The sequence below is a fragment of the Aedes albopictus genome, chromosome 1 (assembly GCF_035046485.1).
Source record: "Aedes albopictus strain Foshan chromosome 1, AalbF5, whole genome shotgun sequence".
In the NCBI taxonomy this organism is placed as follows: domain Eukaryota; kingdom Metazoa; phylum Arthropoda; class Insecta; order Diptera; family Culicidae; genus Aedes; species Aedes albopictus.
In genome coordinates, this window is record NC_085136.1 from 19129497 (window position 1) to 19146776 (window position 17280).

Genomic DNA, 17280 nt, shown 5'->3' on the forward strand with positions numbered 1-17280 from the left:
CTGAGTGGATTCTCCACAGAATCCTGACAGAATCCCGGAGGAGTTCCTGAAGGAATCCCGGAGGAGTTCCTGAAGGAATCAAGGAATCCCGGAGAAGTTCCTGAAGGAATCCTGGAGGTGTTCCTGGAGGAAGCCCCGAAGGAGTTCCTGGAGGAAGCCCCGAAGGAGTTCCTGGAGGAAGCCCCGAAGGTGTTCCTGGAGGAAGCCCCGAAGGAGTTCCTGGAAGAAGCCCCGAAGGAGTTCCTGGAAGAATCTCCGAAGGAGTTCCTGGAGGAATCTCCGAATAGGTTCCTGGTGGAATCCCGGAGTACCTTATCTTCTCTATGCCCGACCTATCCTACCTTTTTTGTAGGAATCGTGAGATTCAAGCCATCAAAAAAGCTGAAAAACATGTTTCCGTGCATGATGTTTTGACAGGTCTCCTGCTGCTCGCTCGCCTCACACGCACACCATCAAACGAGTGTTGCAAAACGCGAAGAAAAAAGGAGACTGCGGAGGAAAATTTCTCGATCCGAAGATTATTAAATTTTTTCACCTGCTCCGAACTGGACTGGAGCCAGCAGCTGCTGCAAAGTAAAAGTTGTCCTTGCTGGGAAGAAAACGCGAAAAAGTGTTGAAATTGTGTGAAGTGTTGGAAACAGGTTTTCCACAGAAAAGTTTGTTCGAGAAAGGTGAAAATCAGGCTCTCTGCCTGCAGCCATTTAGCAATATGTGCGGAGGATTTCATTGCTCCAAAAATGCATTAATTGCATTGAACGTCCTTTATGTGGTAAGTAGAAACAATTTCAGCAATTAGTTTTATTGCGTCTAGTTTCAAAATTTCGCAAAGGGGAAAACAATGCCAGCTTGAGCTTCAGATTGGCTTGTTGCTAAACAGCAAGCTTTGCATTGGTGCGGAGTTGAAAATAAAAATCGATCCTAGTAGGCATCGAGAATGCTATTTTTAGTTTCTTTCAGGTTCTCATGCTCGTCTCGCCTATCGCTTCGGACGACTTCCGCATCAAACAAAATCGATTGATGTTGATAATGTTTAACGTTTTCTCTCCTTTATATAGATGGTGGGCTTCCTGCTCATCGGCGTCGGAGTCTATGGCCGTGCGTCGTCTATCGTGACCAATTTGCCCATCATCGGTGGCATCCTGGCCTGCGGTGTGATTCTCATTCTGATCTCGATTCTCGGCCTGGTCGGGGCTGTCAAACATCACCAGGTGATGTTGTTCTTCGTAAGTGCTCGCCTGACGTCGCCTCCTGGGATCAAGATAACCTTTTGACATTTCTATATTCCTTTCCTTGTTTGCATTGCAGTACATGATAATTTTGTTTATGCTGTTCCTGATTCAGTTCTCAATCGCCTGCTCCTGTTTGGCGGTGAATCAGAGTCAGCAGCGTGAGTTTGCCGAACAGGGCTGGTCCCTGGCTCCGATCGACATCAAGCAGCAAGTGCAGGACGAGTTTATTTGCTGTGGATTCAACTCGACCGTGACCGATGATCATCCGTCTTGCGAGACTGTCAATGTAAGTGGCTACTAAAATCTTGTTTATTTAATTATCTTTTCAGCTTCAGTGAAAAGCTTGTTAATAGCTAAATGAATCCATTAGTTGGATCTTGGATTCAGCGAATCAACATGTAAACGGTGTAAAACAGCAAAACTTAACGAATGTTTATTGAAATTGTCTGCAGCGAGACGCTGGAACAGCTCGAAGCCGATGCGTGGACAGTGACAGTAGTGGTGTGGGCCAGACACTGAAGATTCCACTCGAACCGAGTCGAGGGAAGAACAAGAGGATAGTGAGCTCCAATGGAAGTCCACAATGGCATTCTGGTTACTATTGTAGTAATGATCAGATGAGATTTTTAACACAGCACGGCAAAGGCAGCAGCCTCTGTCAACTTCTGTTTGGAGCTTCCTTAGCTCCAATGAGAAGCTTTTCTAGAAGCTTCTGGGAGAAGTTCATTTGAGAAGTTTTCCCAGCTTTTCCTGTGAGCATCTCTCCCAAATCCTCCTAGCTTACCTTGCTCTTGAGAGGGACTTTCCATATAAGAGATATTCATACCTACTGTGAGAACTGCAGCCAACCCATTCGTGTTTTATGAACTCTTAGGAGGTTATAGGCTCAGAATGTTGGCCATAGCTGAAGAAAAGTAAAGCAAAGATAAAAATATCTGGTGTATTAGATCAGATGTAGTTCTAGTGCAACTACAAGTGAAGTTGGTGTTTAGGAGCGCAGCTAGTCTACCTACTAGTTCCTACAGAGACAAGAGCCCAATGCGAAAGTTGCGAAGTCCGATGGAGAAACGTTTGCACCCACCGTTGGAGAAGATCCTGAAGTTTACTGGATGGTGGACTCAGGAGCCACTTTGTCCATGACTTGGTCCATGAGCACCAACGAGAAGTACTTTGAAAGACTCTCGAAATTGAAACGACATGCTACGTAACGTGACAGTTGCTGATGGCAAGCGTGCTGTGGTAAAAGGAAAAAGTGGAAAGTGCAAATGAAAGGTGTGGTCTAACCTGAACGTTTTTCTGTGAAAGGAAAACTATTCGATCAATCGTTCAGTACACCACGTTTGTATCAAGAAACCATCAGTGGTCCGTGTAGTGTATATAAAGTACTATAAAATTGTTGATAAACCCTTGTTTGGAAATTAATCGATAAAATTATTCGGTTCGAAGTTGCACATTTATTTCAGTGCATTGGACAACACTGAGTCGACATAACGAATCGGTTCGATGACAGATGCGCTGAACAAGAAAAGACCGTCGAAGCTAGCAGAATATCAAGCCTGCTCGGTTTCGGTTTTCTCTTCCTTCTTTAGACGGATTTGGCGACGAACGGACGTGTTCGTGCAGCGCTTCGGGCCAGCGACGGATTTTCAGCATTTTCATGTTGAATTTACGACAGTCCGGAGAAAAAGGCAGCTGTGGAGGACGAGTTCAAGTCACTGAAGTAAAACGGTGTTTGGGAGCTTACGCATAATTTACCTGCTGCATACCTGCTGAGATGGAAGCCATTGGTTCGCGATGGATCTTCAAGAAGAAAGAGTAATTAGGTACAAGACCCGCTTGGTAGCCCAGGGCTTTACTCATTGATCAGTACTGCTACATTCAAAATGCTGTTAATCATAGCTGCCAAAAGGTGGACGTGAAGACTGCCTACCTTCAAGGAGAACTTGAACAAACAGTATACATAAAGCTTCCCTCAGGAGTTCATGGCAGCGAAGGTCAAGTCTGTCATCTGCGAAAAAAGCCGGTATGGATTGCAGCAGTCTGCGAGAATGTGGAATCGAAAGCTAAATGAAGTTCTAATGCAAACTGGTTTCAAGCAAGTTGAATCGGACAAGCTTGCTTGTGTATAGGAAGAAAGAAAAATCTAGTAAAGTACCTTCTAGTATACGTAGATGACATGCTACGGGCCACAACGAATGGATAAGAATATGGTCAAATTATACGGTAGCCAACTAAGTCATGTACCATCAAACAAAAAACAGGGCAGTTACAGTTAGACGAAACATAAGATCAAAAACGACCAAATTAGTTCCCCCCCTGTAGAAGACACTAATCCCGTGTCGAAACGTTTGGCAAGTAATAAACATCGTGTGTTAGTTCAAGACTGAGTAGCCGATTTTAATTGATTGTTGGAACCTCCACCAGAATTATGCGGAAGCTAGGAACGGAGCTTAAACTGACGGAACTAGACGATGTGAAGCATTTCCTAGGAATTTAAGTGATTCGAACTACCCGCGGTTATTGCTTCTGCCAACAAACCTACAAGGAGAAGCTTTGGACTTTGGAGTAATGGACGCAAAACGAGTCTGAGATGCTAACGACCGAAGATCAATACCGAAGCCTTATTGGATGTTTGATGTATCTAGCCGTTAATACAAGACCGGACATTGCAATCAGCGCATCGATTCACGGAAGAAGAACAAGCCAACCTGCTACTGTTGACTGGGTTGAAGAAAACGAGCATTGCGTTATTTGAAATCTACTAGTGATCATCTATTGCAACTGGGAAATGCATCTCAAGATCTGGAAGCCCACGAAAAAGATTTAGAAAGCGTTTTAGATATCCATGGTGGAATTATAGCACCATTTCTACAAGCAGTCAATGGCAAAAAGGACTTTGCTGGTGTCAGTGTGATAGTAAAAGTGCTGGGTGGTCCCATCGATAAACGAGAGTCGGTATTTTGTAACGCGCTCCTTGATGGTGTGAGTCACAAGGTGTTCCTGTACTTCGACGAATTTAAAAGCCGTGAGGTTTACGAACAGTTCAAAACTCCGGCTGAGTGACAAACATGACGAAAGATCAAACCCATAATAATGGACCAGTGTGTTCCAATTCGTCATTGAAGAAGTTCTTGCTGCAGAATGAAGTGTTTCATCAAACGATTAGGCCATATAAACCTGAATAGAATGGTACAGCGGAAGCATATGGACTGTACATTGGTCGAAAAAGCGATGTCCATCATTACCTATGCTAGGCTGCCCAAGAAGTTTTGGGTGAAGGCCATATCAACCGCGGCGTATTTGGTGAACAGAAGATACACTCGAACACTATTAGGGCAAACCTCAGAAGAACATTGATCCTATAAGAAGCTCAATTTGAAGCACTTACGGGTGTTGGATCTCGGGTAATGGTGCATTATCCAAAGCACAAAAAGCCTCTTTGTAGAATATGACTAAGCTTCGATTGCACCTCTCACCAGTAAATGAAGTAGTGGTTAAACCTGATGGTAGTTTCGCTAAAAAGCAGGATGGATTAAGGTTTAGGGGTCAAATAGCTATACGGCAGTCTGCAGAAATGGAATCCAGGACAGTGTATGACGACTATAGGAGATGAGTAGACGTTTTCAATGAAAACGATATCTAGGAACTGACAGATTCACCGATGGAGAAGAGGAAATCCATTATAAGTGGGTATATTTATCCAAGTATAAACCAGACCGAGAAATGGATCGATTCAAGGTATTGACCCTGAGCTGACGAGCTGACCCCGAGTAGATACTGACCGACACATCGGAAGGTTAGAGAAACCAATCATTCTAAGTCAACGAAGAAGATGACCAGGATGACACAATTTGGTCCTGTGATATGGTCAGCATCTGCCTCTGGCTACCGAAGAACAGGACGAGACTAGTGGTACACTCGATGTTCGGCGATCCAGCCGTATGATTGAAGATACCGTACCACAAAGGTTCATGACTGTCCAGGAGTATTGCGAGTCCCGTTCGTTAGAAGAAGCTATGAATCCCGGATTAAGACTTATGGAAGTGCGCACTGGAGGAACAATTTCAGTCCCTACTCGAGATTGCAGCTTGGGAGGTCGTTTTCTTAACCAAGGAGTACAAAACCTTAAGCTGCAAGTGGGAGTACAAGAGAAAGTGTACAGATACAGAACCGATTACGATGGGGTCTTGCCTTCGTCGCAAAGCATACTACTTTCGATCGCCCTCCAGGAGGAAGTTACAACTGAAGCACGTGTTGGCTTACCTGGCAGCTGACTGGGTTCCGGACCGATGCCAAATGCCAGCGATCCTGACTCGGAAAAGTGGATACGCGGCCTTAGCTCAGCCTTAGCTGCCAAGAGTAGAATTTCCTGTTTTCGTGAGATTTTTTTCAGGATTCCTCGAGGAGTTTTTATGAAGTTCTCCAGGGGTATACCCCTGGAGCTAAATTTAGGATTCTTTTAGAAGCTCAATCTGGGATTCTGCCAGGAGTTTCTTCTGAGCTCCCTAAAGCAATTCCAGCTGAGACTGTAGCTCTGTCAGGATATCTCCAGGAAGTACTCACTCCGGAAACAGGATTTCCAAATTCCTCTAACAATTTTTTACATTTTTTTTACGTGATGTCTTCCCCAGGGAACTCTATCTGGGATTCTTCCTAAGGTTCCTCAGGAAGCTCTCTCTGGAACATTTCTTGGAGTTTTATCTGAGATTTCCATAAGAAGATCCAAACTAAGATTCCTCTAGAAACTCCTGCCATGATTCCTACTGAGGTTTCATCGGAGACATTTTGTACGAAAGAGCACCTTTTTCGGAGCCACTGAGTTTTTTTTCAGATTTTTTTGAAGTTTGTTTTGTTACTTCAAATCTATTTCAAAGAGATTTTTCAATATCACTTTTTGACAGCTGAGCGACTGTTTGACAACTCCGCCCAGTACAGAATCTCACGAGGAGTGATTCAACAAATCGCTCCCATGCAAACTTCGAATTGATATGTACTCCCAGCATGGTCATGCATGGGTATCCACAATAGAAATACACTAGAACTCCAATGGCGCTGTAATCACATTTCGTATTTAATTATTTTAATAACTTTAATTGCAATAATTTACTATTTTCGAGTGTCCATCTTGTAGAGGACCTTTTGTTATTGTAAACAAAATTAACTTGACACTTCTAGTACCGCTGCTGACGCTGTAAGGGCGTGGCAAACTTGATGTTAGTCACACGAACAGTCGCAGCATTGGACTTCTGTGGCTAGTTATTCTACTGTATCCACAGTTCTACAGTTGTGGCTATATGGGCCCTTCTTTTGCTATTCCTTGAGGAATCCTGGAAGCAGTTCCTGAAGAAATCATCGAAAAATTTGTCTGAAAGAATTCCAGAAGGAGTTGTCCAAGGTATTCTGGAAGGAGCTTCCGGAGTAATCTCAGAAGAATCACTGAAGCAATCCCGGAAAAAAACTTCAGATAGAATCCCTGAAGAAGTACTTGCAGGAATTCCAAATGAAGTTCCTGAAAGAAATTCCTAGAAGAATGCAGGAAGGAGTTTCTAGAAATCCTGGAAGCAGTTCCGGAAAGAATAAGCGAAAGAAGTGTGTGAAATAAGTTCCTAGAAGAATCCCGGATGGAATTCCCGTGGGAATGTCGGAAGGACTTTCCAAAGAAATCCGGGAAGCAATGCATGCAATCTCTGGAAAGTTCCAGGTGGACTCCCGGAAAGAATCCCTGAAAGAATTCCTGAAGAAACACGGAAAGAATTTTTGAAGAAATTCCGGAAATTACTGGAAGGATCCCGGAAGAAAGTCCTGGAGGAATTCTGAATGGAGTTCCCAGTGCAATCAAAGAAGGAGTTCCAAATGGAATCTCGATACAAATTCTTCGGGTAATCCAGGAAGCAGTTCCTAGAAATTCTGGAAGCAGCTCCTGGAAGAGAATTGATAGAAGTTCCTGGTGGAATCCTGGAAGGAGTTCACGGAAGAATATCGGTAGGAGTTCCCAAACGAATTCTAGAAGCAGGTCCTGGAGGAATCTCGAAAGAGGCTTCTGAAGGAATCTCCGTAAGGAGTTCTTGAAAAAATCCCAGAAGTAGTTCGTGAAAGAATCTCGGAATGAGTTCCTGGAGGAATCTCGAAAGAGTTCTCGGATATATGCCCGAAGGAATTCCCAAAGAAATCCAGGAGGAATCCCGGAAGAATTTCTAGAAGAAATACTTGCAGAAATTGTTTGGGGATTCCTCAAACGATTACTAGATGAATCACAGAAAGGTTTCCTGAAGAAATCCTAGAAGGAACTCCTGGAGGAACCTCGCATAGGAGTTCTGGTGCAATCCTGGAAGGCGTTCCGGAAAGAATTTCGGAAGCAGCTCCTGATAGAATTCCTGAAGTAATCCCGGAAAGAATTTTTGGATAAATCCCGGGTGAGATTGCTGGAAGAATCCAGAAGAAATCGCCCTAAGGTACTATTGAGCGAATCCGTAAAAAAAAACTGGATGAATCCTAGAAAGAAATTCTGGAGGAATCACAGAAGAAATTTCTTCAAAAATCTCTGAAGGAATCTCGAGAGGACTTCCTGGAGCAATCCCAGATGGAACCTGGTAACGAATCTCAGAAGAAGTTCCTGGAGAAAACTCAGAAGCAGAGGCAACTTCTGCAGGAATCTGTAATAAATCCCCGAAAGAATATCATAAAGAACTCCCTGGGAATGCTGGAAGAAACTCCTGCAGGAGACCTGGAGAATCTTTTGTGAAGCACCTGTGCGACGAAAGACAACATTCGTTGAGGATCTAGTATCTCGAGGGAACCGCGCTAAGAACTGAAGTGACCGAGGCGCTGAACTGAAGCTTAGCAGTTGAACAGCTTGGTTGCTAGTTGCTTGGAGGAGCTCGGCAGGCAATAGCTTGGGATCAAAGACGAATACGGTGATCAGGTAGAGCTTGGGATTAAGTAGCTTTTCAAACTTCTACTAGAAAGGTTCCCAAGCTTCTAGATCGAAGCCCATCATCCTGAACCTTCAAAAAATTCCTCATCTTCGAACTTCCTGAAGCTTCTACAAAAGTTCCTCATCCTCAAGCTTCTACTGAGCAGCTTTTTAAGCTTACACTAGAAAGTTCCTCAACCTTCTGATAAGCAGCTGCTCAACCTTCTACTAGAAAGTTCCTCCAAGAAGCTCACCAGTACTAAGAATTTGGCACACATTACCCAAAGGGGAGAGAGCGTGCCTCTGGAGCAGACCTTCTGATACCTGATGCTGAAGTACTAATTTAAGAAGCATCCTTATCCTTATCCTTATCCTTATCCTCAAGCTTCTAATATGAAGTTGTTCGTCTTCAAGATTATACTAGAAAGTTCTTCAAACTTCTACTAAGAAGCTCCTCATCCTCAAGCTTATACTAAGAAGCTCCTCGTGCTTAACCCTCTAATACCCAAATTTTTGATTTTGATATAATTATCATTTTTCGTCATCTAAAATCGATTTAAACATGTTTTGGAAGATGATTCTTTTTAATTCTCGATTTCGTGAATTTCAGTTTTTGATTTTTCTAATTTTTATTTTTGAACATCCTCACATTTTTATATTTTTCCTAGAAGCCTATTTGGCCGGGGTTCTGCTAAACCGAACTAAGCGCCAAAAAGTTTATTCCGAGATAATTAAGCTTCAAGTTCAACCACTCAGAAATAAACAACAGCTAAGATTATTTGAAACTTTTTCGCATACATGTAACTTACAAGCCTTTATTAACCATCAGAGATGAAGAAAATATGTAAATTATTTAAAATCATTGATATAATACCATTTAATTTCTCAGTACTTTGCACTCAGTTCACTCTGGCTGAACAAAAACATTGGAATATGGTTTATAGTTCAGTGTGGCTGACTGTATTTCTTTGTTTCAGAGAAAACCAGTCGGAATGTGATAAAAAAATCTCGATTTTTCAGTGTCTATGAAGTTGAAATCGATATCACTCACCATCCTTTACATGAATCAGAGAGGACGCATAGTATGGTAGCACAAAGGTCTCAAAATAGTGTGAAATATAAACGGCGGAAGCCCTTCCCATCTATGTTTTTTTATAGGCGGTGCATGTGCAGGCACAGAACAAGAGTGATTATGTCAAATGATGTCCTTGCATGTCCTGAGGTCCTGAGATGTGCAAATGGAGCAATTTGTGTACTTCAAATTTATACTGGTCGAAGAAAACCATGAAAATGATCTGCCAAAGTGAACTAAGACAAAAAAAAATCGAAAATATTAAAGAGATTCGAACTTGGGTCCTTTAAGTGATAACCAAGCACGTTACCTCTAGGTCATTTTACTTAGCTGAAGGTTAGTTGTAAAGTCTGAATCAAGTTCTAAACATTCTTCTCTAGCATGGTTTTCGTGAAAACGCCATTTTTCGATCAGCCAAAGCGACCCAAGTGTTTGATTTTTTTCAAGATTTATTATTCTTATTAGCCTTGTTGTTCAATGACGGCTCCTGGGTTAAGTAATCAGTATGAGGTGTATCAACATAACGCATGTATTCAAAGCCAGTTCATCTTTGTATTGTTGAGAATAAATTGATTTTTAAACGCAGTGGATTTGGTTCGGTCTGGCTGACTGTGATTTGGAAAAATGGCGATCAACGCCATCGAAATCCAAATCGATCCTCCAACACCCGTATTTTTGATTACGTGTTAAATTCTCTCACAGATTGTTACTATGAGTCGGTTAGAAGTTAGAAATCTGACAGCGATGAGGAAAACTTGAAATGTTCATCATTTGGACCAAAACGAAAATATTTCGCTGATTCTATGGAATGGTTTACAGTTCACTCTGGTTTGATGCAATTTTATTTTTTGTATGTTCTGCCAAACAGAAATTTTGAATTTACTCCACGAAGAGCTGTCAGAACTACTGGATTTTAACACGAAAAGAAGATCATCATATTCTTCATCTAATGGATAAGAAAACTCAATTTTTCAAAAAATGGTCTTTAGTTCGGTTTAGCAGAACCCCGGCCATTTGGGGTACAGATTTTTTGGGATGAAAACATTTTGAGATTTTATGATTATTGTTGAAATGTATTTATTTTAAATTTTTTTCATATAAGATTTTATTTTCCGTGTAATTTTAAGGAAAATAATTTTAGAGTGTATTCGATCCCCTTAAACTATTAAACAAGGATAGAATGGTTAAGGAAAAATTTAAAATATGTTAATTGTAGCGATTCAATACAAAATAAACAATGACTTCTAAAAGGTGACCAAAACATCAATTTTTCAATGATTTAAAAAAAATGTAAATACGCTTTAAAATACACAAAAAACATTTTGAGATATACAAAACAGTCCTAAATATCTGCAAAAAATATAAAAATTTTGATTTCCCACTAAACAAAAATTACAAAAATGCTCAAACTATACCCCGTCTAAAGGCGGGGTTGGGTATTAGAGGGTTAAGTTTATACTAAGAAGCTTCCCAAGCTTCTAATATAAGCAACTCCTCAAGCTTCTACTAGAAAGTTCCATAAGCTTCTACTGAGAAGCTCGTCATCTTCAAGCGTCCTGAAGCTTCCACTAGGAAGATTCTCAAGCTTGTATATACTAAGAAGCTCCCCTTCTCAAGTTTCTATAAAATGCTTCTTATCCTTAAACTTGTACTAAGTAGCTTCCCAAGCTTCTAATATAAGCAACTCCTCAAGCTGCTACTAAGAAGCCCCTCATTCTCATGTTCCAACTAAGAAGCTCTTCAACTCAGCTTCTCAAGTACCTTCCAGGAAGCTTCTCAAACTTCTACTAAGGAGCTAGGTGTAGGAAGTTCCTCATCCTCATGCTTCTGCTTAGAAGCTCCTGTCATCAATGCATCTACTAAGAAGCTTATCATCCTCACGTTTCTACTACTAAGTAACTCTTTAATGTTCCAGTAGAACACCCTTCAAGGTTTTTTCGAGCGACTCGTTTCCTTAAGCTGTTTCTTCTAACGGAATCCTCAACCTTAAATTAAGAAACATATCAAACTTATTCTAAGAGATTCTTCAAGCTTATACTAAACATCTCCTTCCCAACTAACATTTTTGCTTTATAAAAGCTTAACAAAACTGATTTATCCATGAATTTGGTTATTTAACTCTTATGCAGCTACTTTTGTTAGTTGAGTTAGCTTGGGTGAGATGTTTTTCAAGCTCCTACTGAACAACTTTAACTTCTTCTGATAAAATTCCTCCATTCTGCGGAGAAGCTAATAAGCTTCTCAAACTTCTATCAGGGTTTCAAAGCTGTGTAATCCATTTCTTCTCCTCTCCACAGGCTATATGCTGCCCGAAGGGATCACCGGAAAGCTGCACCTGTTCTCCCTGCATGCCCAAACTGGAGAGCACCATTGACTACGCGTTCCGTTTGTCCGGTGGAATCGGCCTGTTCTTCAGCTTCACCGAGGTACGTATGCTTTTGTTTTCTGATTCCACTAATGTTCCGTTTTTGAAAAAAACTTGTTCCGGCCACGTCCTCACTACTTTGGAAGGTGGTCATAACTTTTCTTTTTTGTTCCGGAAGAGTTTACTTACATTTTGATCGCATCATTTTTCGATTGTTTCCTAGAGTTTTCCCATATAATTTTCCGATTCATCATCTCGTTTCATGCTGGCATGGATTGGTTACTAATAATAACAATACGGCAACTTGTTCGTTTTTGTTTTGTTGTTTTTCGTCCATTTATTTGATAACAAAAATGTTGAAATCAGTTTATCGGTGTCTGGCTGACCGTGCGCTACCGCAACCAGAAAGACCCCCGGGGCAATCCGAGTGCTTTCCTCTAAGATTGGGACGATCCTGTAACGGAGCTCTAAGGAATTTGTTTGTTTTGGTTCATTTAGTTTGAATTAGTTCCTATTGTTTCCGAGTATAGTACAACAGCAAACCGGTTCCTCTGCCGATGACCACGACAATGGGGCTTCTCCTGGTAATTCTGAAAGCTTCACGATTGGTAGGCGTCTATCAGTCCCCACAATCTGTCCCCCTGTGCTGATCTTCTTCTACTTCTTCTTCTTCTACTTCCGAGTGTTGAGTGATGTGTTGTTGTTGTTATTGCTATTGTTCTCAGTCGATGTCGTACTCACTGTATTATTTTGTATTTTGTTTTTTTTTTGTTAAAAATGCTTCATTGGAAAAAACTTCTGTTGATCAAAGCACATAACTAAACCTACTACCCCATTTCTAAAAACAAGAGAAAATAACGCATTGTTAGGCATTAAGATGTTCGAAGAAGAATCCCCTGGAATCCTGTTCAGGATTCTCCTGGAATCCTGCACAGGATTCTCCCGCAGTTCTGCCCAGGATTCTCCTGGAAACCTATTCCGGATTCTTCTGGAATCCTGTTCCGGATTCTCCTGGAATTCTGTTCCAAAACCTTCTGGAATCATGTTCCGGATTCTTCTGGAATCCTGTTCCTGAATCCTGTTTCGGATTCCCCTGGAATCCTGTTCCGGATTCTCCTGGAATCCTGGTCCGTATTCTCCTGGAATCCTGTTTCGGATTTCCCTGGAATCCTGTTTCGGAATCCCTTGGAATCCTGTTTCGGATTCCCCTAGAATCCTGTTTCGGATTCCCCTAGAATCCTGTTTGGGATTCCGTTTCGGATACCCCTGGAATCCTGACCAGGATACCCCTGGAATCCTGACCAGGATACCCCTGGAATCCTATTTCGGATTCCCCTGGAATCCTGTTTCGGATTCCCCTGGAATCCTGTTTCGGATTCCCCTGGAATCCTGTTTCGGATTCCCCTGGAATCCTGTTTCGGATTCCCCTGGAATCCTGTTTCGGATTCCCCTGGAATCCTGTTTCGGATTCCCCTGGAATCCTGTTTCGGATTCCCCTGGAATCCTGTTTCGGATTCCCCTGGAATCCTGTTTCGGATTCCCCTGGAATCCTGTTTCGGATTCCCCTGGAATCCTGTTTCGGATTCCCCTGGAATCCTGTTTCGGATTCCCCTGGAATCCTGTTTCGGATTCCCCTGGAATCTTGTTTCGGATTCCCCTGGAATCCTGTTTCGGATTCCCCTGGAATCCTGTTTCGGATTCGCCTGGAATCCTGACCAGGATTCGCCTGGAATCCTGACCAGGATTCGCCTGGAATCCTGACCAGGATTCGCCTGGAATCCTGACCAGGATTCGCCTGGAATCCTGACCAGGATTCGCCTGGAATCCTGACCAGGATTCGCCTGGAATCCTGACCAGGATTCGCCTGGAATCCTGACCAGGATTCGCCTGGAATCCTGACCAGGATTCGCCTGGAATCCTGACCAGGATTCGCCTGGAATCCTGACCAGGATTCGCCTGGAATCCTGACCAGGATTCGCCTGGAATCCTGACCAAGTTCTCCCGGAATCCTGACCAGGATTCGCCTGGAATCCTGACCAGGATTCGCCTGGAATCCTAACCAGGATGCGCCTGGAATCCTGACCAGGATTCGTCTGGAATCCTGACCAGGATTCGTCTGGAATCCTGACCAGGATTCGTCTGGAATCCTGACCAGGATTCGTCTGGAATCCGGACCAGGATTCGTCTGGAATCCTGACCAGGATTCGTCTGGGATCCTGACCAGGATTCGTCTGGAATCCTGATCAGGATTCGTCTGGAATCCTGACCAGGATTCTCCTAGAATCCTGAACAGGATTCTCCCGGAATCCTGACCAGGATTCTCCCGGAATCCTGACCAGGATTCTCCCGGAATCCTGACCAGGATTCTCCCGGAATCCTGACCAGGATTCTCCCGGAATCCTGACCAGGATTCTCCCGGAATCCTGACCAGGATTCTCCCGGAATCCTGACCAGGATTCTCCCGGAATCCTGACCAGGATTCTCCCGGAATCCTGACCAGGATTCTCCCGGAATCCTGACCAGGATTCTCCCGGAATCTTGTTTCGGATTCCCCTGAAATCCTGTTTCGGATTCCCCTGGAATCCTGTTTCGGATTCCGTTTCGGATACCCCTGGAATCCTGTTTCGGATACCCCTGGAATCCTGTTTCGGATACCCCTGGAATCCTGTTTCGGATTCCCCTGGAATCCTGTTTCGGATTCCCCTGGAATCCTGTTTCGGATTCCCCTGGAATCCTGTTTCGGATTCCCCTGGAATCCTGTTTCGGATTCCCCTGGAATCCTGTTTCGGATTCCCCTGGAATCCTGTTTCGGATTCCCCTGGAATCCTGTTTCGGATTCCCCTGGAATCCTGTTTCGGATTCCCCTGGAATTTTGTTTCGGATTCCCCTGGAATCCTGTTTCGGATTCCCCTGGAATCCCGTTTCGGATTCCCCTGGAATCCTGACCAGGATTCTCCCGGAATCCTGACCAGGATTCTCCCGGAATCCTGACCAGGATTCTCCCGGAATCCTGACCAGGATTCTCCCGGAATCCTGACCAGGATTCTCCCGGAATCTTGTTTCGGATTCCCCTGAAATCCTGTTTCGGATTCCCCTGGAATCCTGTTTCGGATTCCCTTTCGGATACCCCTGGAATCCTGTTTCGGATACCCCTGGAATCCTGTTTCGGATACCCCTGGAATCCTGTTTCGGATTCCCCTGGAATCCTGTTTCGGATTCCCCTGGAATCCTGTTTCGGATTCCCCTGGAATCCTGTTTCGGATTCCCCTGGAATCCTGTTTCGGATTCCCCTGGAATCCTGTTTCGGATTCCCCTGGAATCCTGTTTCGGATTCCCCTGGAATTTTGTTTCGGATTCCCCTGGAATCCTGTTTCGGATTCCCCTGGAATCCCGTTTCGGATTCCCCTGGAATCCTGACCAGGATTCTCCCGGAATCCTGACCAGGATTCTCCCGGAATCCTGACCAGGATTCTCCCGGAATCCTGACCAGGATTCTCCCGGAAACCTGACCAGGATTCTCCTGGAATCCTGACCAGGATTCTCCCGGAATCCTGACAAGGATTCTCCCGGAATCCTGACAAGGATTCTCCTATATGCCCAGGATTCCATTCTAATTCTTCTGGAGGTTCTTCTGGAATCATATTGGGGCTCTTATACATTCATGTGTTGCCTAACGCTGCGTTATATGACGATGCACCTTTCACCACCAGCTTCACAAAGAGATGGCGCCAGTTCTCTCAATTTCGTATCGTTTGCTAGACGCCCCCATTTCCATTAACTAAGTCATTGTTTTGCGCATGGTTGTTAATTTTAGGATCTCCTCTCAAATAGCCTTCTTAACTAATGTCTATTTCAATGTTTCTCCCTCAACTCGAATTCCGTTCACCCAAAACAATCCGAAACTCCAGATTATTGCCGTATTCCTGACGCGTCGCTATCGTAACCAGCAGGACCCGGATCACCTGCCAGCACGAGCCATTTTCCCTCAGAGTAACTATGTCTACTAGGAACAATAGACCAATAGAAAGAAAGGAAAAGCAGCTAGGGAAATTCAATCAATTCAGGGATTATCCGGGTAATCCTGCTCGCTAGAATCCAAAAATGAGTCGAACTAATTCCGGTGATCAATGTAGCGCGGAGAAACTGTCGAACAGGAATACTACAATTATACTCAAAGCACGAGCGGCTCCCATAGGTAGGATTAACAAAGAATCGAGGAAACACGAAAGACAGAGTAGAACGGTTGTGCTAATTGTAATTTAGTTCAGTTTTTTTTTTCGCTTAAGTTTTTCAACAATCTAGACTGACGGGGGAGACAGGTGGTGAATCTAAGAGGGAGAAGGGATAACTTGTGTGAATGTGTGTTTTTAGGTTCAGCTTTCCAAGTCGAATTTATCTTGTCAAATTTTGATCTTAAGTAGACTTAAGTAGGTCCGTTTTGTTTTATTTTGTTTTCTCATCATGGATTGATAAATTGTGTGCAGATCTATCCGTTCAGGTGTAAGAAATTGTGATAAAGCTTCAAACAGGATTTTTATCTCACCTCAGTAATCTCCCTGTATTCAATGAAAGTGGCGCCATCTATGAGTGAAGTTCTCTCATTAGCCGAGACGCTCACTAACAGATGGCGCTGCTTTGGCAGCACCACCCTTTTGAAATCTCAATATCGGTATATCCTTGTATCTTCTTAAATGTAGTATACGTAAATGAAAAACTTTCTCTTTAACACTAGAACCGTTTTCACTATCGTTTCAAAACTGAACGTGCAGATATAACTACAGCAGCTTTAAACCGAATTTATTTTGCTCAAAACTAAGTAGATTGCTTACTGTGTATGTAGGGATTATGGCTTTGGTTTCCGTTTTGCCGGAAGTCCTCGTCTTTACTTCAAGGCTTCCGGTCCACAGACCATTCCTGTCAAAACCGAATTCTTTCTATTAAAAAGAATAGTTTTCAAAAGTTTGTCACTCTTTTTAGGAATTTTAACCTGTTGGTCCAAGACAGAATATTTGGCAACTCTGGGAATGAACCTTATAACTATAGTTCATTTTCAGTGTTGGCAAAGAGATTGGTTTTGACATGAACGGTCTACCATACACAACACTATTTATTCCTGCACTATTGTTCCAATGCGATCAAAGACATTTATATATTTACAATTTGAAAGTGGTGTACTGTACTGCATATAAAAAACTAAGAAATCTGTAAAAAAATACATGGTCGTTCCATAAAACTCTAGTTGACAGAAGCAAAAACTATCACTATCGTCAATTTGACGACGTGGACGTTTCCGTGGCGACACGTTCAAATGACGACCATCATCTTCATCACAACTTTGATATTGGCACTGACAATCGTGAGCTTGACATAAAAACAGATAAACAAAAACGGTAAAATACAATTGGCAATGTTACACGAAGCTTTATTTTCATTGAAATTTACCACTTAGTCTAGGATGCAGCCGAAAATGAAACTACTACATTCATAATAAATGAACCTTGTACACTTGTAATGAAGTAGGCTATGAAGTGTCTCGTAGAAAAAAAAAGTGATCGAATTATATAGGAATTGTGATGTGACAAACGGAGAGTGGGTTGTCATTCGATAGAAAATTTGAGAACATTCTCCCAAAATTTTGTTCAGGAATTTACCCGGATTCTTATTCAGTATTCACTCGGAATTATTTTCAGGACTCACCCGG

General features: G+C 42.8%; 1 protein-coding gene across 3 annotated transcripts; it reads left to right on the forward strand.

The window, feature by feature from the left end:
- Positions 1-448: 448 nt before the first annotated feature.
- LOC109408939 (tetraspanin-13) lies at positions 449-17166 on the forward strand. Of its 3 annotated transcripts, none has more exons than XR_003892605.2 (6): positions 449-769; positions 1056-1223; positions 1306-1515; positions 11512-11640; positions 11946-12187; positions 15488-17166. XR_003892605.2 is itself a non-coding variant. In XM_019682338.3 (5 exons), exons 1-5 carry the CDS (start codon positions 710-712, stop codon positions 15584-15586), a joined length of 666 nt encoding a protein of 221 aa, XP_019537883.3. In that variant the 5' UTR covers positions 450-709; the 3' UTR covers positions 15587-17166. The 3 variants fall into 3 exon arrangements, 1 of the variants encoding a protein (XP_019537883.3); XR_002129885.3 differs by having other exon boundaries at positions 450-769; positions 11946-12163; XM_019682338.3 differs by lacking the exon at positions 11946-12187 and having other exon boundaries at positions 450-769.
- Positions 17167-17280: the final 114 nt, after the last annotated feature.

Coding starts and splice junctions, on each gene's coding strand:
- LOC109408939 (XM_019682338.3), top strand. CDS start 710: ATGTGCGGAGGATTTCATTGCTCCAAAAATGCATTAATTGCATTGAAC. Junction 770..1,055: donor CATTGAACGTCCTTTATGTG/GTAAGTAGAAAC, acceptor TCCTTTATATAG/ATGGTGGGCTTCCTGCTCAT. Junction 11,641..15,487: donor TGTTCTTCAGCTTCACCGAG/GTACGTATGCTT, acceptor CCGAAACTCCAG/ATTATTGCCGTATTCCTGAC.